This window comes from Corvus kubaryi, unplaced genomic scaffold (genome assembly GCF_017639235.1).
Source record: "Corvus kubaryi isolate FWS band 111438036 unplaced genomic scaffold, C.kubaryi_AGA036_p1.0 37265, whole genome shotgun sequence".
Lineage (NCBI taxonomy): Eukaryota > Metazoa > Chordata > Aves > Passeriformes > Corvidae > Corvus > Corvus kubaryi.
Window position 1 is genome coordinate 3,042,046 of NW_024581080.1, and position 21,662 is coordinate 3,063,707.

At 54.8% G+C, this 21,662-nt stretch overlaps 2 protein-coding genes across 5 annotated transcripts; both read left to right on the top strand.

Moving 5' to 3' along the window:
* Window positions 1-108: 108 nt before the first annotated feature.
* Window positions 109-7,153, top strand: LOC121663075 (disintegrin and metalloproteinase domain-containing protein 32-like). The gene is made up of 18 exons (XM_042024933.1): window positions 109-268; window positions 415-493; window positions 623-699; window positions 864-1,056; window positions 1,252-1,317; window positions 1,584-1,655; window positions 2,277-2,443; window positions 2,840-2,921; window positions 3,092-3,228; window positions 3,846-4,023; window positions 4,294-4,383; window positions 4,671-4,869; window positions 5,300-5,408; window positions 5,695-5,878; window positions 6,203-6,283; window positions 6,367-6,484; window positions 6,564-6,723; window positions 6,930-7,153. Exons 1-18 carry the CDS (start codon window positions 198-200, stop codon window positions 7,099-7,101), a joined length of 2,235 nt encoding a protein of 744 aa, XP_041880867.1. The 5' UTR covers window positions 109-197; the 3' UTR covers window positions 7,102-7,153.
* An 86-nt stretch (window positions 7,154-7,239) lies between these two features.
* Window positions 7,240-14,628, top strand: LOC121663076 (indoleamine 2,3-dioxygenase 2-like). 4 transcript variants are annotated; one of them, XM_042024935.1, is made up of 10 exons: window positions 8,123-8,366; window positions 8,862-8,957; window positions 9,515-9,634; window positions 9,841-9,959; window positions 10,283-10,297; window positions 10,715-10,814; window positions 11,004-11,121; window positions 11,213-11,264; window positions 13,028-13,176; window positions 13,828-14,628. In XM_042024935.1, exons 1-10 carry the CDS (start codon window positions 8,268-8,270, stop codon window positions 14,196-14,198), a joined length of 1,239 nt encoding a protein of 412 aa, XP_041880869.1. In that variant the 5' UTR covers window positions 8,123-8,267; the 3' UTR covers window positions 14,199-14,628. The 4 variants fall into 4 exon arrangements, with proteins under 4 accessions (XP_041880870.1, XP_041880868.1, XP_041880869.1 ...); XM_042024936.1 differs by lacking the exons at window positions 8,123-8,366; window positions 13,028-13,176 and adding an exon at window positions 7,240-7,414; XM_042024934.1 differs by lacking the exon at window positions 13,028-13,176 and having other exon boundaries at window positions 7,479-8,366.
* Window positions 14,629-21,662: the final 7,034 nt, after the last annotated feature.

Here is a 21,662-nt window from a genome sequence, read left to right on the forward strand (position 1 = left end):
TGGGGGGGCTCTGGGGCAGTTGGGAGAAGGGAGGTCTTCAGTTGCAGAGGAGGGCTGGGAGAGTACAGATGTGGTGGCAGCTGTAACAGTGTCACCACAGCACCCACTCTCTGCTCCCCCTTGGTGTTCGGAGCAGGCCGTGAATCATGCTGTTTCCAGTCCCCTTTTCCTAATTCTCCCCTTCTCTGCTTTTCTGTATGCACAAGGATGCAGTGTCCTACATCCTGAGGATTGAGGGGAGGCCGTACACCATCCACCTGCAGCAGCAGTGAGTTGGCCCTGACATTGCCCTCACGGACAGTAGCTGTCTTGTTCCCCTTGTTCCCTGGTGGCTGCAGGACCTGCAAGAAGCTTGAGAAGTTCTGGGTAATGGATGCTGTTGTAAGTGCTTCACTTTGGACCTTTTTCTTCTAGTGCCTTTTTATCTGATGACTTCCAGACTTACACATCCAGCAAGCAGGGATCTTTGCACTCTGATTCTGCCCACACTGAGGTAACCTGGCCTTGCTTTGGGCTGTTTGTGCTCTCTGTCCAAGGCAGCCAGTCCAGCGGTCTGGGTGGTGGGTAAAGGGATCACCTTCCCAGCCACGGAAGGGACTCCCTGTCCTCTCTTGTGTCATAGGGAGGCTGCCACTACTGGGGGTACATTGATGGCTTCCCCAGCTCGGCAGTGACCCTCAACACCTGCTCAGGGCTCAGGTACTGTACCAGCACTGTCCCTGTGCTGCCCTCCCCGTGGGCACTTGCCAGGACTTTGCCATGGGAGGCCAGGGATACCCTGGCAGCCTGGCCTGGAGGCAGCTGGTGCTGGGGCAGCTGTCCCAGTGCCCAGGGGTAAAGGGCTGGTGCTGGTGCCTTGGCAGGGGTTTGCTGCAGTTTGAGAATGTGAGCTACGGGATCGAGCCCCTGGGCTACTCCCCTGCGTTCCAGCACATGTTGTACCGAGTGAGTGAGGAGCACGTGGCAGAGGCCCTCCCGGCCCACAGCCCCCCTGAGGCAGGGCTCGGCGGGCTGGCAGCCAGGGAGATGTTGGACAAGGCCCATGGGGATGATGAGGTGAGCGGTGCCTGTTCTCACAGTGCTGCTGGTGTCCCTGTCCTGTGAGGAGGGGTCTGACCCTGCTGGAAGCTTTGGCCAGACACTTGGACACAAACCTTGAAGGGACACTTCAAAGAGAAGCACAGCCAACAGCAGCAGTGAGGTGACCAGAGAATGCAGAATCTGTACTTTGGAGCCCATTTTCTCTTTCAGCCCCTCTCGGCTGCTGCACAATCTCCCAAATACCTCACAGTGTACGTGGTTTTGGACAAGGCTTTGGTAAGTCCATGCCAGCCACTTTTTCCTTGTGTTTGCCTGACTTCTGTGAGCATGGAAATGGTAACATTTCCCACCTTTTGCACAGATCTGTTTTCCCTTTTGAAAAATTACGTGTACTGTGGATTTTGTAGGAAAGAAGGAACATGAATTTGTAGCTCGTGTCTCCGTGGCTCAGTGTTGGGAATCATTTCAGTGTTCCAACATTGTCATGCTTCACCCTGGTAAGCACCTTGTCTGCCTTTGTGTCCTCTTGGGTTGTTTTTCAGTACAACTATATGGGATCAGACCCGAATGCTGCGACGCAGAAGATAATCCAGGCCTTCAATTTAATCAACAATGTGAGTTCTTAAGTCTGGGTTATACTGCAGTGAGATGGGGGATGACAGGGGTGTTGATGTTAGCAGTGGCCACCTCTTTCCTAGCTGCTTTTAGGTTTAGGAGGGTATTATGCAAAATTTCCATGTTTCATGAGAAGGTTTTTCATCTGGATGTGTCAGTCTGCCACGAAAGAACATCTTTCCCTATGTGATGGCCATGTCTCCTGCAGAAACTTGCCTGCAGTTTGCCTTAGGGCAGCCAAACCCCAGCTGGACTCCTGGGTTGCTTCCCTCTCTGTGCAGCAGATCCCTGATCTCACTGATCCACTTAACCTGCTTACTCTCAGGTGCTTGTAACCAACTTCCAATCCTGTTCTTTACTCCACTGGTGGTCTTGTGGTTCACTTGTGTAATGAGAAGTTACTCCCCAAACCCCTAACACTTGTGAAGTTACTGGACTTTGGCTCAGGCCTCTTGCTGTATCTCTTTGTTCTTCAGGTGTGTTCATTATTTTTGGCTACAGGTGTCATTGAGGCACTGACAGCAGCAATTTGCTTTTCCCACGTGTTTACTGTGTGCAGAGCAGTGACTCTGCATGAAGGGAAGGTGTGAGAGCAGATGTTTCCTCTCTTATACTTTCAGATGTTTAATCCCCTTAACATCACCATTGTGCTGTCCTCCCTGGAGCTGTGGGAAGAGAGGGATAAAGTATCGACAGCAGGGGACACAGATGACCTTCTACAGCGATTTTTGCAGTGGAAACAGTTGTCTCTGGAGCCACAGGTGCACAACATTGCTTCTCTCTTAGGGTAAGATAAAGGTTCATTAGTGTTAAAGGTTACCTGGGAGCAATCAGTCAAACCAATGTAAGTTGAAATATAAAGGATTCCTTTGACAAACGCTTTTTTAAAAATCCGTATTTCCTAAATCCTTAATGTTCTTGAAGTATTTCTTCCAAGACTTTCCTCCTAGCGATGCAGCAGCTGCAATGGTGCCGTCCATCCCTTCCCATCCACCCAGGCTGAGGAGATGGGGACGGTGGCAGCCCCCAGTCCCTGCCCAGCACCAGGCACCAGCCTCCCACCACACAGATCCCACCCCAGCTCCCCATGGGGACAGTAGAACAGTCGGGGGCACCAAGGGGACTTGGGCTGTACAGACCCGAGATCCCTCACTTACCCACAGTGACCATGCCTCTGTTCCAGGTACAGGGACCAAGGAGCGTTCACGGGCGCAGCGGCTCCGGGAGCGGCATGTCAGAGAGATGCTGCTGCCGCAGTGGCCCTGGTATGGTCCCACCTTTCCTCTGCCTGTCTCTCACCAGCCCACATGGCTGTGAACTCAGCCATGGGCACCAGGAACAGGGGTGATGGAAGCATGTGGAGTATCTGCGCCTGGAGCAGGGATCTCTGCAAGGAACACTCCGCTGTGGCAACTCATCTCTCTCCTCCCTCTAGTACCACGGGAACGTGACGCTGGAGTCCTTCTCGGTGCTCCTGGCGCAGGTGCTGGGCCACAGCCTGGGCATGAGCTCCGACAGCTCCCGAGGCTGCGGCTGCCCCGGGCGCGTCTGCGTCATGAGCCCTGAGGCGCTGTGAGTTTGCTGCTCCTGCCCGTGGGGCTGCAGGAGCTGGGGCAAATGAGGTGGGGGACAGGGATGGTTGCATGGCATCCCCTTGTCAGAGGCGTCTTCTGCAAGTGTCATTCCATTGCAAAAAGCACAACAAATTAGAATCACAGACTCATGGAATCACTTAGGTTGGAAAAGGTCTCCAAGACCATCGAGTCCAACCTCTGACCAATCACCACCTTGTCAACTAGACCAGAGCACTGAGTGCCATGTCAGTCATTTCTTGAACACCTCCAGGGACCGGGACTCCACCACCTCCCTGGGCAGCAGTTCCAATGCCTGACCACTTTTTCAGTGAAGAAATACCTGCTTTTATTCCTTTAAGAAGAAAAAAAGAATTGATTAAGTAGCAATTTAGTGCTTAATTTGGCAAAAGAGATCTTTGCTCTCTAAATTAAGGTACTTCAGAATGTTTTTCAATCTCTGTTAATGATGAGCTGTAGGTCAGGTGAATTAATAGACCCCTGGGGCCATCGTACCCTGTGCCAGTGTCTGGGCGAGCCCTTGACTTGCGCAGAGCTTTGGAGAGAGTGAGGGGCAGTGAATGCGTAACATATGCGCTGATAATTGCTTTATTTTAGCCATTTCAGTGGAGCAAAAGCCTTTAGTAACTGCAGCATCAGGGACTTTGAGACCTTCCTGAAGCAGGGCAGAGGCGCGTGCCTTTTCGACAGACCCCGCCTGTCCCGCCGGAGCGGGGCCGTGTGCGGCAACGGCGTGGTGGAGCCGGGCGAGCAGTGCGACTGCGGCACAGCCCAGGTGGGGCCGTGGGAGTCATGGCTGAACCCCTGCAGCTGTGCTGTGAGCACGTGTGGAGTAACAAACCCTTGAGACCGGGAGCCCCACTGCAGTGGGGAGCAGCCCAGGAAGGGTTCTGTTGGGTTTGAGATCGTTTCTGTGTGGCACCGATCTGGTGGCTGCTTTGCCCATTTGTTTTGCTGGATATTGCCCAAGTAATATGGGGAGAAGGAGGAGAACCTCGGGGGTACAAAAACGTAAAAATAACATGGGTTTGCCATGTGTCCCCAGCAATGCCTGAAGGACAAGTGCTGCACTAGAACATGTACATTTAAGCTGAAAGCAAAATGTTCCTCTGGATTGTGTTGTAAAAGTTGTCAGGTAAGGCACATTTTTATAATTATCACAAAATCATTCTTTCTTTTTGGAGAAATAATATATTCCCATGCTAAGGGATAGAGCCAAAACTTCCTGCTGTGCAATGGGAAAGGTTCCTGGAGTTGGGCTTCCCATCTCAGCTCTTGGAAACTCCTGTGGGGGAATATTACTGGGAGACTGTCCTGGGCAGTGTCACACAGGTGTGGTCACCTGAGTGCCTCAAAGGGGACCCCGAGGCCATCATCAGGAGGGGTTGTGTGGGAGGCTGGAGAGCTCTTCCTCCTCTCCAGTTCAAGAGGAGGAACTCGCTGTGCCGCCCGGCCGCCGATTTCCAGTGTGACCTGCCCGAGTTCTGCAGCGGCTCCTCCGCCTCCTGCCCCCCCGACCTGTACGTGCAGGATGGGCACGACTGCGGGCGTGGCACTGGCTACTGCTACCAGGGACGCTGCCAGTCCTTAGACCTGCAGTGCAAGCGGCTCTACGGGAGAGGTAACAGGCTGTGCTGGTGGCACTGGCACTGCCCAGGGGCAGGGGTGGCCGCAGCATCATGATGCTCAGTTTGTACCTGTACTCTTCAATGCACCAATCTCGGGCGAGAGTGGGGCACCTGGAGGGAAGGCACAGCTTTAGGAAAGCATTTCAAGCTCTGTTTTGGCTCTGGTTAACAGAGTCCCCCAGTGCTTCACAGATAACAATGGAAAGAACAGAAAACAAATTATTTTCTGTGGGCAAACTCAATCAGAGAACTTCCCCATTTGCTACTCCCGTGGTGATTTCTGAGGTCCAGGACTGTTGGGGGTTTGGGCGGGGATAGGTATGCTTTCTCTAATTAAATCACAGAAAATGAAGTTATTAGATACCATAATATGTTCCTTTGTGTTCCTTTTAACTGTAACAAATATTATTGCTAAACTTGTAGATTCAAAGAATGCTCCTGTGGTCTGTTATGAGGAGATTAACAGCCAGCGGGACAGGTTTGGGCACTGCGGGTTCAAGAACAGACACGGGTACCGGCCCTGTGCTTGGAGGTATGCTGGGCAGGGGGCACTGGCTCTGCTAAAATGCATGTTTAATTGGGATTGGACAGTCAAGAGAAGTGTCAAGACTCCAGTTTATGGTGAGATTTGTGAAGCAATAAATAGCTCTGTGTGTGTTCTCCTCATTATGGTGTCTCTCCTTATGTCACAGACCCCTCCTTGGACTTCCCAGTCCTGCTGATGTTTTTTCTCCAGACTGTGCTGTTTAATGTTTCATTGTCCATCAGGCAGTATCTGTGTGTGTTTGATACACATCGTGTGCAAATTGGCTTTCCAGGGACCTCAGGTGTGGGAAGTTAATCTGCACGTACCCATCCCAGCAGCCCTTCCCATCGGCTGCTGCCGCTGTGATTTACGCCCGAGTGCGGCATCATTTGTGTGTGTCTCTGAACTACCTGAATGTATCAGCACCGCTGGATCAGCTTCTGGTTCCTCCAGGGACAAAGTGCGGCTCTGGAAGGGTAAGGAAATATTTTGTAATCATCTGAAATGACAAATATAAACTGTAGATATTGACACGATTGTAGAAACACTTGTTCCTTGCAGCAGTGTGCTTGATATTTAAAAACAATGTAAAAACATGCAAACGTTGCATTAAAGGTTTGGTGGGGTGTGAGCACCAAACATGACCTGGCCCCAGGGCAGAACTGTGGCTTCTTTGTCTTTTTGTTTTTTTTTTTTTTTTAAATAGTGTGTTTTCCTTCCCCTTTGGGCCATAGCCTGAGGTGCTGAGCACTGTATAGGTGAGGCAGTGCTGGGCTGGAGCTGCCATGGTTTTTTCCCAGGTGTGTATAAACAACACATGTCACCCACACTCGGTGCTGGGGTATAGCTGTGACAGCGAAGCAAAGTGCCACGGCCATGGCGTGAGTCCCACGGGGTGCTGGGGCTGGGGGGCAGACTGTATGTGTTCCCTGCACACCCGTACCCCCTCCCCTGGGCCTTCCAGGTGTGCAACAATAAGGGCAATTGCCACTGCCACCCGGGCTGGCAGCCTCCTGACTGCCGGAGGAGGGGGTCCCGCCTGGGGGGGAGCACGGACAGCGGCCTCCAGCTGACAGAGGGAGGTGAGTGTGGGCAGCCGGGGCGGGACGGCGTGGGCAGGGCTGGCAGTGCCCTGTGCCCAGCTGGGCTGTCTCCTGCCAGGCCGGCCCCTGCAGCGAGCACTGGAGGATGGGGAGATGGCCTGGCTGGTGCTGGGCTCCAGCCTCGTTCTGCTCGTCCTCACCGCGGCCCTCGGCCTCGGCCTGTGGCGGCAGCAGGTGCTGGGCCAGTGCCGCGGGCAGCAGCCACCGGGCACGGAGGGGTGAGTGGGGCCCCGCCTGCTGCAGGATCCTTGGGGGGATGGAGGCTGTGGGAGGGCACCGCAATATCCCCCAAGAGGGCTGAGGGGATCCCTGGAGAGGGGAGGGAAGGGGATGAGGTGACTCCCTTGGGGTGTACAGGGTGATTCCCAGGGGGACATGAGGACATTCCCCAGGGCTGAGGTGACCATTGTAGGTCCCCCCACAGCACCAGCCGGGACAGGGAGCTGGAGCCAGACCTGGAGCTAAATCTGGAGCCAGACCCAGAGCTGGCCCCAGAGCTGCAGACAGACCTAAAGCTAGAGCCAGACCTGGAGCTGAAGACAGACACGGACCCAACACCGGAGCCAGCGCTGGGCAGCACCATGGGCACTAATTAAAGGTGTTGGGCAAAGCTGGTGTCATGGCCAGTGCCCCGTGGTTTTATGCTTACACCGTTTGTGTTTTTTGCAGAGTTAACCTTGGTCTCGGGGCTGAGGGGCCACAGCTGCTGAGATCATCCCCTTTTCTCTGTGGGTACATGGTGATGGTTGGGATTTGCCCATCTGTGAGGGCTGTGAAGCTGCCTGATGCTGGGGACTGTCCAGCAGGGACAGATTAGGTGCTGTGGCTGCCTCTGAAGTGGACCTCTCCTGCATGGCTTTGGATGTGTGGGGCTCATGGCCCCCCTCCTCAGCAGAGCTGGGAACCATGGTAGGCCACTGGCTGATGTGGTGGACGTGGTGCTGACTGTGAGGGTGTCACCTCTGTTTTGTGTGTGAACAGTCTGTTTCCTGCAGTGCCCTTGGACCTGCATCCCCCAGAGATGTCAATCCTGCTGTTTGTACCCCTGGCCCTTCCCTTCCCTTGCACTCACAAGTACCTCCAGCCCCAGCCCCTGTCTGCACAGGCAGCACTCACAGGGCAGATTTCCCCCCAGAAAGCTGCTGTTTGGGAAGGCCCTGCTCGGAGCATCCTGCTGAACCCCCCTCAGGTGGTGGGACCCCACCGGCAGCCCCAGTGACCCCCAGCACCATGGGGAAAACAGCAGCATCCCCTGTGTTTCATGCATCTCTGGCCAGGTGGCAGCATGAGCTTCCCAGCATCCCAGGGAAGCTTCCCAGGCTGGGGGTTGGCTCCTGCCTGTCACCATTAGGTCAGCAGCCCACTGCACACAGGTTTGACATTGCTGGGATCGTGGGGATCCCCAGCTGCAGAAGCAGTGTCCCCGAGCTGCTGCCTCAGGCCACCTCCCATCCCATGGGAGCCTCAGGGTGGTCCTGGGGGCAGCCAGCTCACAGCCCCTGCTTCCCCTGAGACAGGTCCCCCAAGGCTTTCCCATGGCCAGATGCCCATGGGGACAGAGTTTAATGTTTGCTCCACGACAAGGCCTTATCAGCAACCTTTACCCGTGTTTGCTCAGGCCCTCTGGCCATTGGGCAGCCAGGCCCGAGTCCCCCCAGGACAAGGTGCGCTCCTGCGCCGCGCTCGCAGTGCTGGCTCAGCGCATACTGGCAGCGGGTGGCCAGGCCAGAGCACATCCTGACACCACAGCCAGTGTCCAGCAATGGAGGCCAGCGATGACACGGAGGAGCCCCCACTGCTTCTGGCACTGACCAGGTTTCAGGTCTCTGAGGAGTTTGGTTTCCTGCTTCCCGATCCTCTGGTAGGAGCTGGCTGTGCCTCCCCATCTGCATGCCACAGGAGGCAGACAGGAAAATAGAGGGGCTGGTGAGCAGTTTTCTGGGGGAGCTTTGATGTAGCATTTTGCTATAACACTTTACAATGAGCAGTGAGGAAGACAGGTGCTATTTTGGCACCCAAGGCAGTTTCATAGGACAAACTCCTGCCCTTTAAAAGGATGCAAGCAGCACAGAGGAGAGGTGAAGGAGCTCTGCCATTTACACACTGGCCTTGGCTCTACAGGATTTTGGGGAGCACCAGAAGAGGAGGTCTGGGCTATTCATTACTGGCCTGGCTCCACAGTGGGAGTGCGTGGGGACAGACAGATCGTGTTCACCATCCATTAATTTGTGACCACCCAGGCTCATCTTAATGGAGAGGGAACCAGACACGAGCCGTCAGCAGTGGTGTGTGAGGCTGGGTGGGTGCTGGGAGCCCGGGCACATTCACAGCCCTCCTTCTGCCTCTCTCCACCAAGACAGAGCTGCCGGCACCCTACGGCCCCTGGATGGACATCGCTCGTGAACTGCCCCAGCTGATCATGAGCCATCAGCTCCGCTCACACGTTCACCAGGTATGGTGTTCTCCTTCCTGCCTCTGGAGCTCTCTCAAACCTTGGTCTGACACAGCAGTGTCTGTAAAACATATGGAAAAGCAGCCTGGCAGCACAGATGCGTGCTGAGCTGTGGCTGACACCAGGCGACAGCAAACTCTTAACATCGGCACAGAAATAACTCTCGCATCAGATCCAAGTGCTCAGCAGCCAGCAAGGGCTGGAGCAGGGTCCCTCTAGGTGTCACAAGAACCACGTCTCATCCCAGCCATGCTCCCTGCCAAAGGAGCACAGATGCTCTATGAACTTCTGGCCAGGCTCGATCAGCTGCTCCCATGGGCATCCCAGCACCAGGGAGAGGGACTCCTTTTTGAGGAAAATCCCACAGATTACTGTCCCTGCTCACAAACCAGTAACAGTTCAGCAGGAGTAAATCCTGCAGAGTGGGTGGGAAGAGAGGCTTAAAGGCAGGGGAGAAGCACTAGGAGGGTTCTCCCTGGCTGGCAGGGCAGCCCCTCCACCACAGGGGCCTTGGCATTGCTGGCTCTGCTCCTTGCTCCCAAGGGTTTCCCTGGCAGATGCCGCAGCTGAGCACCCAGCACCTCCGAGGACGTGAGGAGCTGCACTTGGCACACCTGGTGCTCAGCTGCATCACCATGGGCTACGTCTGGCAGGAGGGCGAGGAGGGCACCGTGCAGGTAAAGGCAAGGTAGAGGAGGTTCACCTGCTCCTTGGGGTCTGGGAGCTGATGCTGCTCCCTTAGAACTTATCCCATGGGAGCAAAGCCCCTTCCCTGCGGCTGTGGCAGGAGCGTGTCTCCTCCTGCCTGGCTGCTGCCTGCAGACAGGCACCTTTCAGCAGCCCGACAACATCCCCATCTTCCCCTGTGCTTTGTGCCACTCAGGTCCTGCCCCGAAATCTCGCCGTCCCCTACTGGGAGGTCTCACAGGCCCTGGGCCTCCCGCCCATCCTCAGCCACGCAGACTTTGTGTTGGCCAACTGGAGGAGGAAGGACCCCAACGGGTAAACAGGCAAATGGCAGTGGGTGAAGCGCGGTTCTTCCTGCGGTTGGGCAGCAGTGATGAGCAGGGGTTGGGGACAGACTGTTCCCAAACTGCTCCTGTTCTGCCAAACCCCTTTGAATCCCACCTTTGCTGGGGTCGGCCTCATGGGTGTGGACACAGGAACTCTGTGGGAATATGGGTATCTCTGGGAGCAGGCCCTGGGGACGGCTCCTCTGTTCCCTGCAGAGCACAGCCCATCACTAGAACCATTTATAATCTCTCTCTCCCTCTCTCTCCTCCCTTTTCTTGTGCATTTGTTGGCCATGACTGAAATGCCTTCAGGCCTCTGGAAATCGAGTAAGTAGTTAATGCTCGTTTATTTTCTAATGGTGTTGGTTTTGTTTGGATTGACTCAGCTCTCCAGCACTGCTTGGGCTGAACCTGTTTTGATGTGTGCACACAAGAACAGTGTTTGTCACCAAAGTGCCACTGCCACGACAGCAAAGGGACCGTGGCAGAGCCACTGGCTGCTCTGGCTGCACAGATCCAGTGGCCACGGGCCATGGGGAAGGCACAGTGAGGATGGTAGGTCCCCCTAAACCAGAGCAGTCCTGCTGCCCTTTCACTGTCTGTCAGCCCTCTCTACATAGGGTGCAGATATGAGGCTCTGGAGTCTGGGACAGTTTTGTTCCCACGGCTCAGTGGGTCCCACAGTGTGTAGGGAAATCCTGCGCCACCACCCCCCTAATCCCTCTCGTCGGCCCCTTTGTGAAGGAACCTGGACACCATCATCACACTGCCTGGGGGAGAGAGCCTGCGGGGCTTCATCCTTGTCACCCTGCTTGTTGAGAAGGCAGCTGTGCCTGGCATTAAGGTGGGTACTGCTCTGTCCCAGGGCTCTTTGCTTACCTGTAAAGTGCCTGAGGTGCACCCACAAGGTGTTCCTGCCCCCGAACCTGGGCTGGGGAAGGGGCAGAGCTGGCATGGCTGGCAGAAAATGTCCAGAGCCACTGGACTTCCTACCCCTTTGTCACTTGGTGCTCTCCCTCCCCTCTTCTCACAGGCAATCATCGGCGCCCTTCGTGCCATCCTGCAGTGTGATGAGGAGACCCTGCACAGAGCCCTGCAGGAGCTGGCAGGGGCCATCGAGGCCATGAGTGAGGCGCTGAGGCGGATGCACGGTGAGAACAGCTGGTGCCTGCGTGTGCTGCAGCTCATCACACATGCTGGTGTAACCGCCCACCACCTCTGATCTGATTGACTTCCTCCTAGACTATGTGGATCCAGAAGTATTCTACACTGTGATCCGGATCTTCCTCTCTGGGTAAGTGCTGCCTGTTTCCCTCCAGAGCCACTGTGCTGGCAGCTCCCAGGGCTGGGGGGAGCTGAGAATGTGCAGGGAGGGGCAGATGGGATATGGGGTCCCCCAGGGCAGGAAAGGGACCAGCACTGTGTCTGGCAGTGATGCTCCCAAGAGCATCATGATTCTGTCCCCCAGGAACTCCTAGGCACTGAATCAGTTGGGATGGACTGTGGCCAAGGGCTGGGGTCTGCCTCCCTCCAGCTTTTCTCCATCCCACGCTTCAGCTCAGCCCTGACAGCCCCAACAGCCAGAATTGTGCACAAATGAATCGTTCTTGTTCTTGGCCGAACAGTTTTGACAGGAGAAGAGGAATTTCTCTTTACTTCCACACTGTGTACACAAAGCTGCAAAGCTGAGCAGGAGCTCTTCCCACTGCGTGTTAAGGAAACATCCATAACAAGCCTCTTGCTGCTGCTCTGTTACTATCCTGTCAGTTGAAAAAAACAAAATCCACCCCCCCTCCCCCCCCCAAATACTGAAAATGCCATTTGGGCAAGGCAGAACCACGGCCCCAAGAGCCCAGCACGGCGTGTTTGCCATCCCTCAGCATCCCTGTGGGGCTGCAGTGTCTGCAGACGCTCAGTCCCAGGCCTCTCAGGGGGGATTCTATTTTTATTTCTCTCCATCATATCTCAGCATTCCCGAGTAAAAGGCTCCATGCATCATGATTAGGTTTCTCTCCTTTTTTATCCAAGCTGACCTTGTCTGGATGGTCATCAGCCTGGGAAAACATGCCTTTTAAATTCCCTTCTGCTTATAAGAACTTCCCACTAGTAGCGGTTACTATAAATACAATCCTGGGAGAACTAAAAATATTCTGGTATTTGATAATGAATCTATTTTCTCTGCAGTTTGTGTAAAATCTGTTCCTGTAGCCCAACAGACACTGCAGCCAGCACCGAAAGCCTCACAGAATGGTGCATTCTGCTAAAGGTCAACAGATATTTTTGTGCCAGGCACTTTATCTCCCTGAAGTGGTAACTTCTGTCTCCATTTGGGTGCGAGTGCTTCTCCGTTTTCGCACAAAGGGGGCTGACAGGGTCTGAGTTCAGGGTGTGTGTGGGAGGCACCAGCAGTGCTGACTCCTGACCTGCCCAGGACCAGCAGCTTCAGAGGGAGGAAACCCCATCCCTGCCTTGTTATCTGCAGAGATAAATAGAGGCAGGCGGGCCTGGCCTCTATTTATCTTTTAAATGCCTTCAAAGACATCACCTTGAGTAACAAGAAAAAAGGAAAATCCAAACCTCAGGGGCTCAGAGGAGTGTTTGGGTGACTACCTGCTTCTTCAAATGGCCGCTGGTGTTCAAGGAATTGATGTAAAGTGCCACTATTGCCCAGACAAGTGCCCCCTCCCCTCTCACACACCTCTGCTTGCAGAAACCTTACTGAACCGGAGCAGGAGACGTAGCCAGGCAGGGCAATGTGTCCCAGCACCATGCCACAGGGTGCTCACCAGGGCATGGAGATCCCAGAGAACACTCTTCTGGCAAAGCAAAATTAAGGATTTCTCCTTACTCGCATGGCCTCACCGTGTGCCTTGGCACAGTATTTGATTTCCAAGTCTATCTCCTGTTTGAGGAGGGCTGACATGGCTGAGTTGGAGGAGGAGATCCATGGGCTGGACCAGGAAAGTTTTGCTCAGTCTTGCCAGCCCAGGGTCCCTTCTGACAGGCCCTTGTCCCCAGCCCCATGGCCGCTGCCTGACTGCCGTGTCTCCCGCTCAGCTGGAAGGACAACCCTGCCATGCCGCACGGGCTCATCTATGAGGGGGTGTCCCAGGAGCCCATGGCGTACTCGGGAGGCAGCGCGGCGCAGAGCACGGTCCTGCACGCCTTCGATGAGCTCCTGGGCATCTGCCACCATGAGGACAGTGGTGAGCCACGAGCTTTTCCTTTTCCAAAGCAAATAAGGGGCAGGAGAAGAGATGAGCCAGAGCAATTCACACGACTGTGCCAGCTCTATCAAGCAGGAGGACATGAGCCCATCTCATCCTTGCGGAGTCTGGCTGGGACCAGGCTCTGCCCAGTTCCAGGGAGAAAGGTTATAAATGTGCCTCTGGCAGGTGCTTCCTCAACATGGTAAATTCACAAAAGAACCCACTTGGCTTCTTGCATGTCAGCTTTTTGCTGAGGTTCTCTATGGGCCCAGAGATGAGGGAGCAGAGCGTGCAGGCATCCTGCCAGTGATTTACCTCATCCATTCATAGAGCTCCACATTAGTCCAGCCCACAACACAAATATTTACCAGAAATTAGCAAAACCGCTTTACCAGCAAAAAAACCCCAAACCAAAGGGCTAGGAGGAGGGCTAAACCCTGCCCTTTAGGACTAGCACCAGCCCTAATGGAGCACTGACCTAATATGGGTTTTCTTTCTCACTCAGTTGGAGGCAGAGCAGAGGAGGCTGTGCAGGCTGTCAGTGGTCCCTGCAAACTGTGCCAACTCCAGGCTAGCTTCTCTCTTAGAGGGTCAGGCCTTTAATCCATTTACCCACAACTTATTCCTTCCTCTGCTGGTGTCTTGCAGCTGCCTTCCTGCACAGGATGAGGGACTACATGCCCCCACCCCACAGAGCCTTTGTGGAGGAGATCCAGCGGGCCGTGTCCCTGAAGCAGCACGTGCTCTCCTCGGGGGACGCGCGGCTCCGCGCCGCGTTCAATCGCTGCGTGTCTGCACTGACAGACTTCAGGTCCTACCACATCACCATCGTCACCAAGTACATCACCATTGCGGCGGCCAAAGCCAAGGCCGGCCGGGCAGAGCCGAATTCCAGGGCTGGCCCCTCTGGGGGAAAGCCCCCTTCTGCCCTGGAGGCCAAAGGAACCGGTGGGTCCCACATCTTCAGCTTCCTGAAGAGCATCAGGAACACCACCAGGGAGGGGATGATAAGTGCCTGACCTACCTGAGGGTTGCCCAAAGTGGGTGCAGGAGGCCAAGGGGCTTCGGTGTCTGTCTGCCATTCACAAGCCAAGATCCAAAACCTCCCCTCAGCAGCAGCCTTCCCACCTGTGCACGTCTGGGACGGGAGGAGCATGTTCGGTGCTGTTGAGAGAGAACAGTGCTGCTGCTGCTGCCTCCCCCCAGAAGGCACACAGCGAGCTCAGCGTCCTCCCCGGCACAGGGACGGGCACACGGTCCTCCCCTGGCACAGGGACGGGCACACGGTCCTCCCCTGGCACCGACGTCAGCACATCACCCCCGGCCCCAGGGACGAGCCGTGTCCCTCCAAGCCCCCCTTCTTCCCGGCTCCGCCCCGGGCGTGGGGGCTGCAGCTCGGATAGACACGGGTGGGTTACACGGGCGAATAAAGCAGCGATTCCCGATCCAGCCGCGAGGCCGGGCCCTGTGTCCGTCGCGGCGCTGCTCCAGCAGCAGGTGGCGGCAGAAAGCCGCGCTGGGCTGCGGCCGAGCCGCTCCCGGAGCGGGGGAGCAGAGGGGCAGCAGGGATGGGTGGGGAGGTGGACACCAGCGGCGACTGGGGGGTGAAGGGGTGCAAGGGACAGCGAAGGGCAAGAAAGAACTTCCCGCTGTGACCCCCAGCCTCTGACACCTGGACACGGCTCCTCTCCCTCCACACCTGCAAAGGGACCATGATTGCTCCGCAGGGAAAGTCCAACAACCGCCAACTCTCCCGTCATGGGAGTGACGCTGAAGCCACTCAAACCCAGCCGCGAGAGGAGTGTGGATGAGAGGAGAGAGCCAGGCTGTGGGATAAGTGCGGGGTGTCCAGGAAGCTGGTGTTCGCGGGAAGAGGCTGTACCGAGGCACAGGGGTTCCTCTCCGTGGCCAACTCCATTGCCCCTCCTGGTTCATTAAGGGCTCGGGATGTCACAGGGGCGAAGCTGCAACTCTGGGGGTCACACGGGCTTCACTTTAAGTCTCAGTGATAATCCTGTGCTGTAGTAGGGGACGTGGGGACCCATGGCTTCCTCAAGGGGCCGGCATGGGAAAAATACTCCCGACAAGCCCATGATCCTCACTCGGTACCGGCAGCAGAAGAACACGCAGCCTGGTGCCAGGGTCAGCCCAGTCTAGAGGCTCCTCTGATACAGACCCGCTGCAGGTGAAGCGAGACCTGCGAGCAGTCCCTGTGCTGGCCGTGGCTGCTCCCGGGGGTTGCTGCCTGGCCCAAGGCTGCAGAACGGGCTCACCTCACACTACTGAGCTGGGCTGAGTGGGCAGAGCCTTGCTCCAAGAGTGGTGCTAAAGCTTTTTTTATAATGGCAGGTGCTCACATTGCCCTTTTCTAGCAAGTCAGCACGCCCAGATTCCTTGGAATTTGCATCTTTAGGGAAATCAGGCCATATGGCTCTGTTTTGCCTCCCCAGGTTTTGCTGGCACAGCCACCAGAGGTAGGATTCACACCCAATCAGTGTCTTGGTGCAAAAATAGCCCTGGCAGTGCCCCTTCTGCACTACTAGAAGAGAGTCAAGGTCCTTTGAAATGAGATGTTGTTCCCATAAGGGCAGAAAGAAGCTCAGCACACTGTAGCTTGAATTATTAAACTCTTGCTAAACTGTATTTTATGCTCTTTTTTTGAATGCAGGCCTAAAACTGAGGCTTCAGAGATTACTTCAGTAAACAACCCACGGGAACGTGTCAGCACCTTTAAATCTTTGCCTGGCAGCGCTCCTTCCACTTGATCTTCATTTCTGAATAGCTGCTGCATATTTCATGTAGGAGATATTCATCCTGATGATTGTCTTGGTCTATTACATTTCAGACCATTTCAGGAAAACAGCAAACTTGGACCAGGGGAAAATTCACTCCATCTAAATGAGAAACGCAGCCAGGACCGGAGGGAGCTGGGGCAGGCTGGCCCTACGGGGGACGGGGGCTCCACACATGCTGCAAATGCCCAAACCCTGCTGGGCAGCAGCAGTGCCAGGAAGGGCGACAGGACCCCCAGCAGGTGGGTTTTCTTACTTCTGCAAACTCCCTTCCCTGGACATGCTGCCCCTGCCCCACGCCACTGGGGTCAGGAGCAGGTCCTTAGGAGCAAGGAGGATGGATTTGTGTCACCTCAGAAAAGAAAAGGGGAGATGGGAAATCAGGGAGGTGTTGGAGGGCTCTGGAGAGCCAAGGGGTTTCCCTGCACTGGAGGGCACACTCACCTTCTTCTGGTGAACAAGGAAGGTGCCTAAGAAACTACAGAGCAGGAGTCAGCCCTGGCGGTCCCAGGCCAGCAAACTACAGAACAGAGGCTCCTCATGCCTGAGTTCACACTACCAAGTGCTCTGTCACAGCCAGCTCACAATCAATCAGCTGCAGCTCCTTTGGAACTGAATTCCATAAGGATCCTGCCACTCTGGAAGTACCCAGGTAGTGAGCCACAGTAAGGGACAGACCTTTCCTGTGTGCTCTCCTAGCAGGCTGGGACAGCTGCTCCAAGAGAGCTTTGATTTCTCTCAGTTTTCAAACCACTGCTGTCTAACACTGATCACAAGACGCAGATATCTAAGGTCTCAGGTGCATTCTGACTGGAAGCACGTGGCATTTAAATAATTTATGCCTGTGCCTAAAGATGGCACAATGTGTTTCAGGATAACCATGTGCTCGGCATCCATGCTGCATCCCACCAGTGGGAACCGTGCTGCCACAGGCTGCCAACCTGAGGCCCCGCTCTGTCCTGAACGGTTTCTTTTGGCAGGCACTGGGGGAGCCCAGAGTGTGTGGAATGAGCCCAGCCACAGCTACCCATCACCTCTCCTGAGCAGCAATGTCCAGGCTCTGCTGTTCTCTCAGTCAGACCCCAACTGGGACAACCTGAGCACAGGAGACACCCAAGATCCCCTGCACTGCAACAGGCAGGGTTAAGACCTTTTCTGGAGCTCTGTAATAGAATTAATGTTATTTCAGCAAGGGAAAAGCAGAAAAAGAGCAGACTCCCCTCCCCCTTTCAGAGGTGCTGCCCCTCAGACCTCAGCTCAGGTACATCTCGCAGTGAGGTTGGGATGCACAGGCTGCCCAGGATCCACATGACTGAGAATCGGATTTTGCACCGTCTCCCTGAGCCCAGCAATATCTGCTGGGTCAGCTGGGACTGACGCCTGCCAGGGAGTGGATGGAAAAACAGAAGAGATGTCACAGCCCTCGTCCACATCCAGAGCAGCAGCACCAGCCCCAAATCAGTGCCACCCACACAGAAATCTCCCTTATCTCTGGATAAGGCCCTGTCCCTGCAGCTCTGAGGCACATATTTCCGTTGTGGAGCTACAGCTCAGAGCTGCCCAGCAGCTCTTCCAGCCACATTTTGGAGTGTCCACCTGACTCCTTGCTTTTGTTAAGCAGAGATTTCCCCTCAGTATCTGGTGGCCAGACCTGTGCGATGGAGAAGGAAGCCTGGTGCACACCCAAGGTGGCAGGAGGAGACCTCGCCTGGGCACACCTTCGATGTACCAAACCTCAGAGAGCCTCACCAGCCCTGGGACCAGCCCTCAGGAGGTGGCCAGCCCTGCCTGCCAGGCTCCCTCCACTCCCGGGCCATGCCCAGCCCGTCATCCCACCCACACTGTTTGCTCATACTTTCCATCGTTCTCAATTGCTTTGGCCTCTCGTTCCCTCCTTGCCATGCCTGGGTCTCACCCAGGTCACCTTCCACTGAGACAAAGCTGTGCAAAAGTTCCTGAGCTGCCCCTGGGCCTGGCAGCCCTTTCCTGGCACTGGGCTGCTGGCCCCCTCCACAGGAATTCCCGCAGCCCCCAGGCAGATTCAGCCAAGTGCTTTGCTGCTTTTGTCCCTGTGAATATTTGAAATCGAACAGGAATCTAAACATTTGGATTCTAGACACTTCCCAATTCTGGCCTTATTTATCATACTTGGCTCTGCTCCTGGAGCTGGGGCCAGAAGAGCCTCTGAATGATTTAAGTGATTTAACATGCTGTGCATAGATCAATCTCACTCTCCCCTCCAGCCACAGGTTTCCCTTTGTGGTTTGCTGCACACTTATTAGATCCATCAATATCTAAGTAATTAAAATCCCCCATTATCTGCGTCCTGGCTGCCTTACAATCTCCTCATAAGCTATAAACTCTTTCATGATCAACCTCCCTAAAGAGTTTGCAGCCCCATCTCAGGGTCCCCAGGCTGTTGTTACATCGTGAAGGTCCCACTGGAGCCATGACCAGTTCTAGCCCGAGCCATGGTTGCTACTCCTCTCCCTGCGTCCCTGGTCTGTGACAGGATTGCTCATTTCTATCCCCATCTTTCTCCATTCACTGGTGAGTTTATCTCAGAGCAGCTCCCCCAACTCCTGCTTCACTTGTGCTACTGGAGCAGAGCTTCGGACCTGCTGCCTTCCCGGGAGCACCCAGGGGCTGCCAGGCTCCGAATGCCACGTCCCAAATTTTGCCCTGCTGCAGAACCATTTGCTGTACCTTGGAAAGGCAGCAAGCCCCCAACGCTGTCACACCTGTGGCCCAAATGTCCCTGCACCGTGATCAGGGACCATCCCAGGGCTCTTCTGTGGGGACACTTCCTTGCACCTGGTTGGGCTCCTTTCCTGCACACCTCAGCCACAGGTCTCTAAGCAATTTATTAATAACAACCAACTTTGCCTTGTAATTCCCCCTTGGGAGGGATGTGAGAGCACAGAAGACAATTGCCTTCACCTCTTTCTGGTGCTGCCACTTGCCCCAGTCCTGCTGGTTCATCAGTGCGTGCCTGGAGCACCGTGTGCCTCGGAACACTCAGCTTGGCACAAGCAGAGGCTTATCTGTACCTGGGGAAGGGCTCACCCCTGCAGAGTGACTGCAGGCCAGATGTGATTACAGGCCAAAAAGTGCTAATTACAGCATGGAGGAGGAGAGCTGCTAAATTACACCTGATATGGAGGGGGATTGGGGAACAGATTGAGAAGCCACCATTGCTAAGAGGATGACACAGGGCTGTTCTAGCCCAGAGACACCAGCACAGCTGTGCTGGGACACTGACACAGCTCCCTGAGACAGCAGGGACCTCTTGCCAACATTGGGGTTTTTTGCCATTTGTAGCATCCCATATTACTTGCTCAGGTACTTGCTCCTGAAGGCTCTTTGCTCGCGTGTCGCTGGGGCAGTCCGTGCAGCAGTCTGTGGGCAAGCCTCAGAGGGACCCTCGGACAGGAAGGAGTGGGTTTATTCATGCTCTCTGTGTGACCTCCAGGAAATCTCTGTTTTGTTGTGTTTTATCTTCCCTGCCTTACCAGACAGGTGAGTGTCTCTACCCCGTCTGCCTCCCCTGCTTCACTCCATCCAGTGCTTTCCTCTCTTTCCAAAGGATGGCATGGCCAGAGTCAGTGTTTTCCCACGGGTTGCTGGTGCTGGGAAATGGTAAAGTCCTCATTATCAGATAAAGGATGCCCAGAGGGACCTTTGGGAAGTGGTTTTATTTCCCTAAAATCCTTGGTGTCTGGCCAGCGTATGTAAACCATTGCACTATTACAGCTCTTGGTAAATAAATAAGCCAGAGACCCCAACATTGGCACTAGAGTAAAAATAGCTTAGTGTTGGGCAAACAAAGGGTGAGAACAAGACACAGGCAGGTCCTGACAAAGGTGTCATCATTTCTCTGGTGCCCGGGGTGCCCGGTCACGCTGGGAGCAGGGTTTAACCAGTGCCTGCAGGGTGGCACGTCACTGGTGCCACACGGAGGATGCATGCGCCGTGGCCTCCCAAACGCCTGTTTGCCGAGTTAGTCACCACAGCCCACAGCTGCTAGACCTGGTAAACAAGGGCAAACACAGATACTGGAGTCGCAGGAGGCACGGTGAACCCCATGAGGCAATCACTACCCGGCATCCTAGGAGCTCTAGTCAATCCCATTTCTTAGAAAAGAGAAAAAAAAGGAAAAGAAACAAGGCACTGCTATTATTGCAGTAAGAGGCTGTGTCATGCTGGGCTCTGCAGCTAAATATATTCGGTGTTTACTGTAAGCAAGGACAGTGGGAAGCCTTCCGAAACAGCACGGGGGCTGCTCCCATTTTTTTCAGCTATCAATCACGCCTGCCTTGAGCCATTTTTATCCTGACACAAATGGAAAATATTTCCCCGGTTTAATTTCTACTGATCAAAGACACTTCCTCAACAGAGAGGAGCCCCACAGCCCGGGGGGGAGAGAAGTCCCTGAGGAAACGATTTGCCTGAGGGGATATGGGACACAGCTCACGTGCAGTGGGACTCCCCAGGAGCAGATGAGGCACATCAGGACACCATCTCTGAGGGTTAGGACACAGTCCCACAAGTCAGGACACCATCCCACCAGCCCAGGGGTAGTTGGCCAGGCTATTAATCCTTTTTCTTCCCCAAATAATTTGTCAAACAAGAAACTTGGTGTTTACCACGTGCCTGCCAAACAGTGCTGGGAGCACCTTGACACTGCCCCAAGGTGTGCGGATCCCCTCTGCTGCACCAGCAGTCTCTACCCCAGCTGCTGCTGTGATGAGAGAAGCCTGCAGAGGGGCAGGGTTTTGGGGTCAGGTATCTGTTTACTTTCTCCATAAGATTTCCCTAAACAGCATTGGAAAATGCTCCTTCCACAAAGCTCATCGTGGCCGGAACTGACTCAGCTTTCTGCACAGAGGGTCCTGGAGATGAGCTCACTGGCCTCAATAACTTGACGTCACACTCGGCACTGTTTACTGACGGAAAACATATTTTATTTCTATTTGTGCCCATCAGAGTGGTGAGATCAGGGCTCCTGATGTGTCCCCTGACCCACAACCCCCCGGCTCCCTCAGTCTCACGCAGACCCTTGTGATGGGCAGATTCTTTCCACAAGGCAGACACAAAGTCAAATCTGATTTACTTCTTCCAGGCAGATGCCAACAACTCCAGAGCACAAACTGCTGGGCTTCTGGTCCGACCCCGAGCCACTGAGGACTCAGAGCCACTCTGGGAGCTGTCACAGCCCAGGCTCTCTTTGCTGCTCAGCCAGACCCTGCCAGAGGGACTGCAAAGCACTGCTTGCCATACACACAGCATCACCCCTCTCGCCTTCCCTCCTCTCCCCTCCCCTCCCACACAGAACTAAAATCTACTGGCAGCTCTAAACTGGTTCTTTTTTGTCTGAACTGCTGCATAAATAACCCAACAGAGAGCCTGAAGCCCCCGCACACTGACACCTGACAGCAAGTCAAGGGCAGATCTCGAGAACAAAGACAAGGCTCCCATGTAAACAAGGCATCAGCCACTGAGACTGTAACTGATTGTGGGGAAACATCTAGAAGGCATTGCTGTGAGAGTTAAACACATCTGGGAGCAGGAGCTGTCAGTAGGCTGCTACTCCATATCAAGGTCACAGCACTTGGGCTGCCAGGTCTGACTGGGGCCACTCTGTGTCTGTACAGAGCAGGTCTGTACCCCACAAATGATTCACGGTTCCTG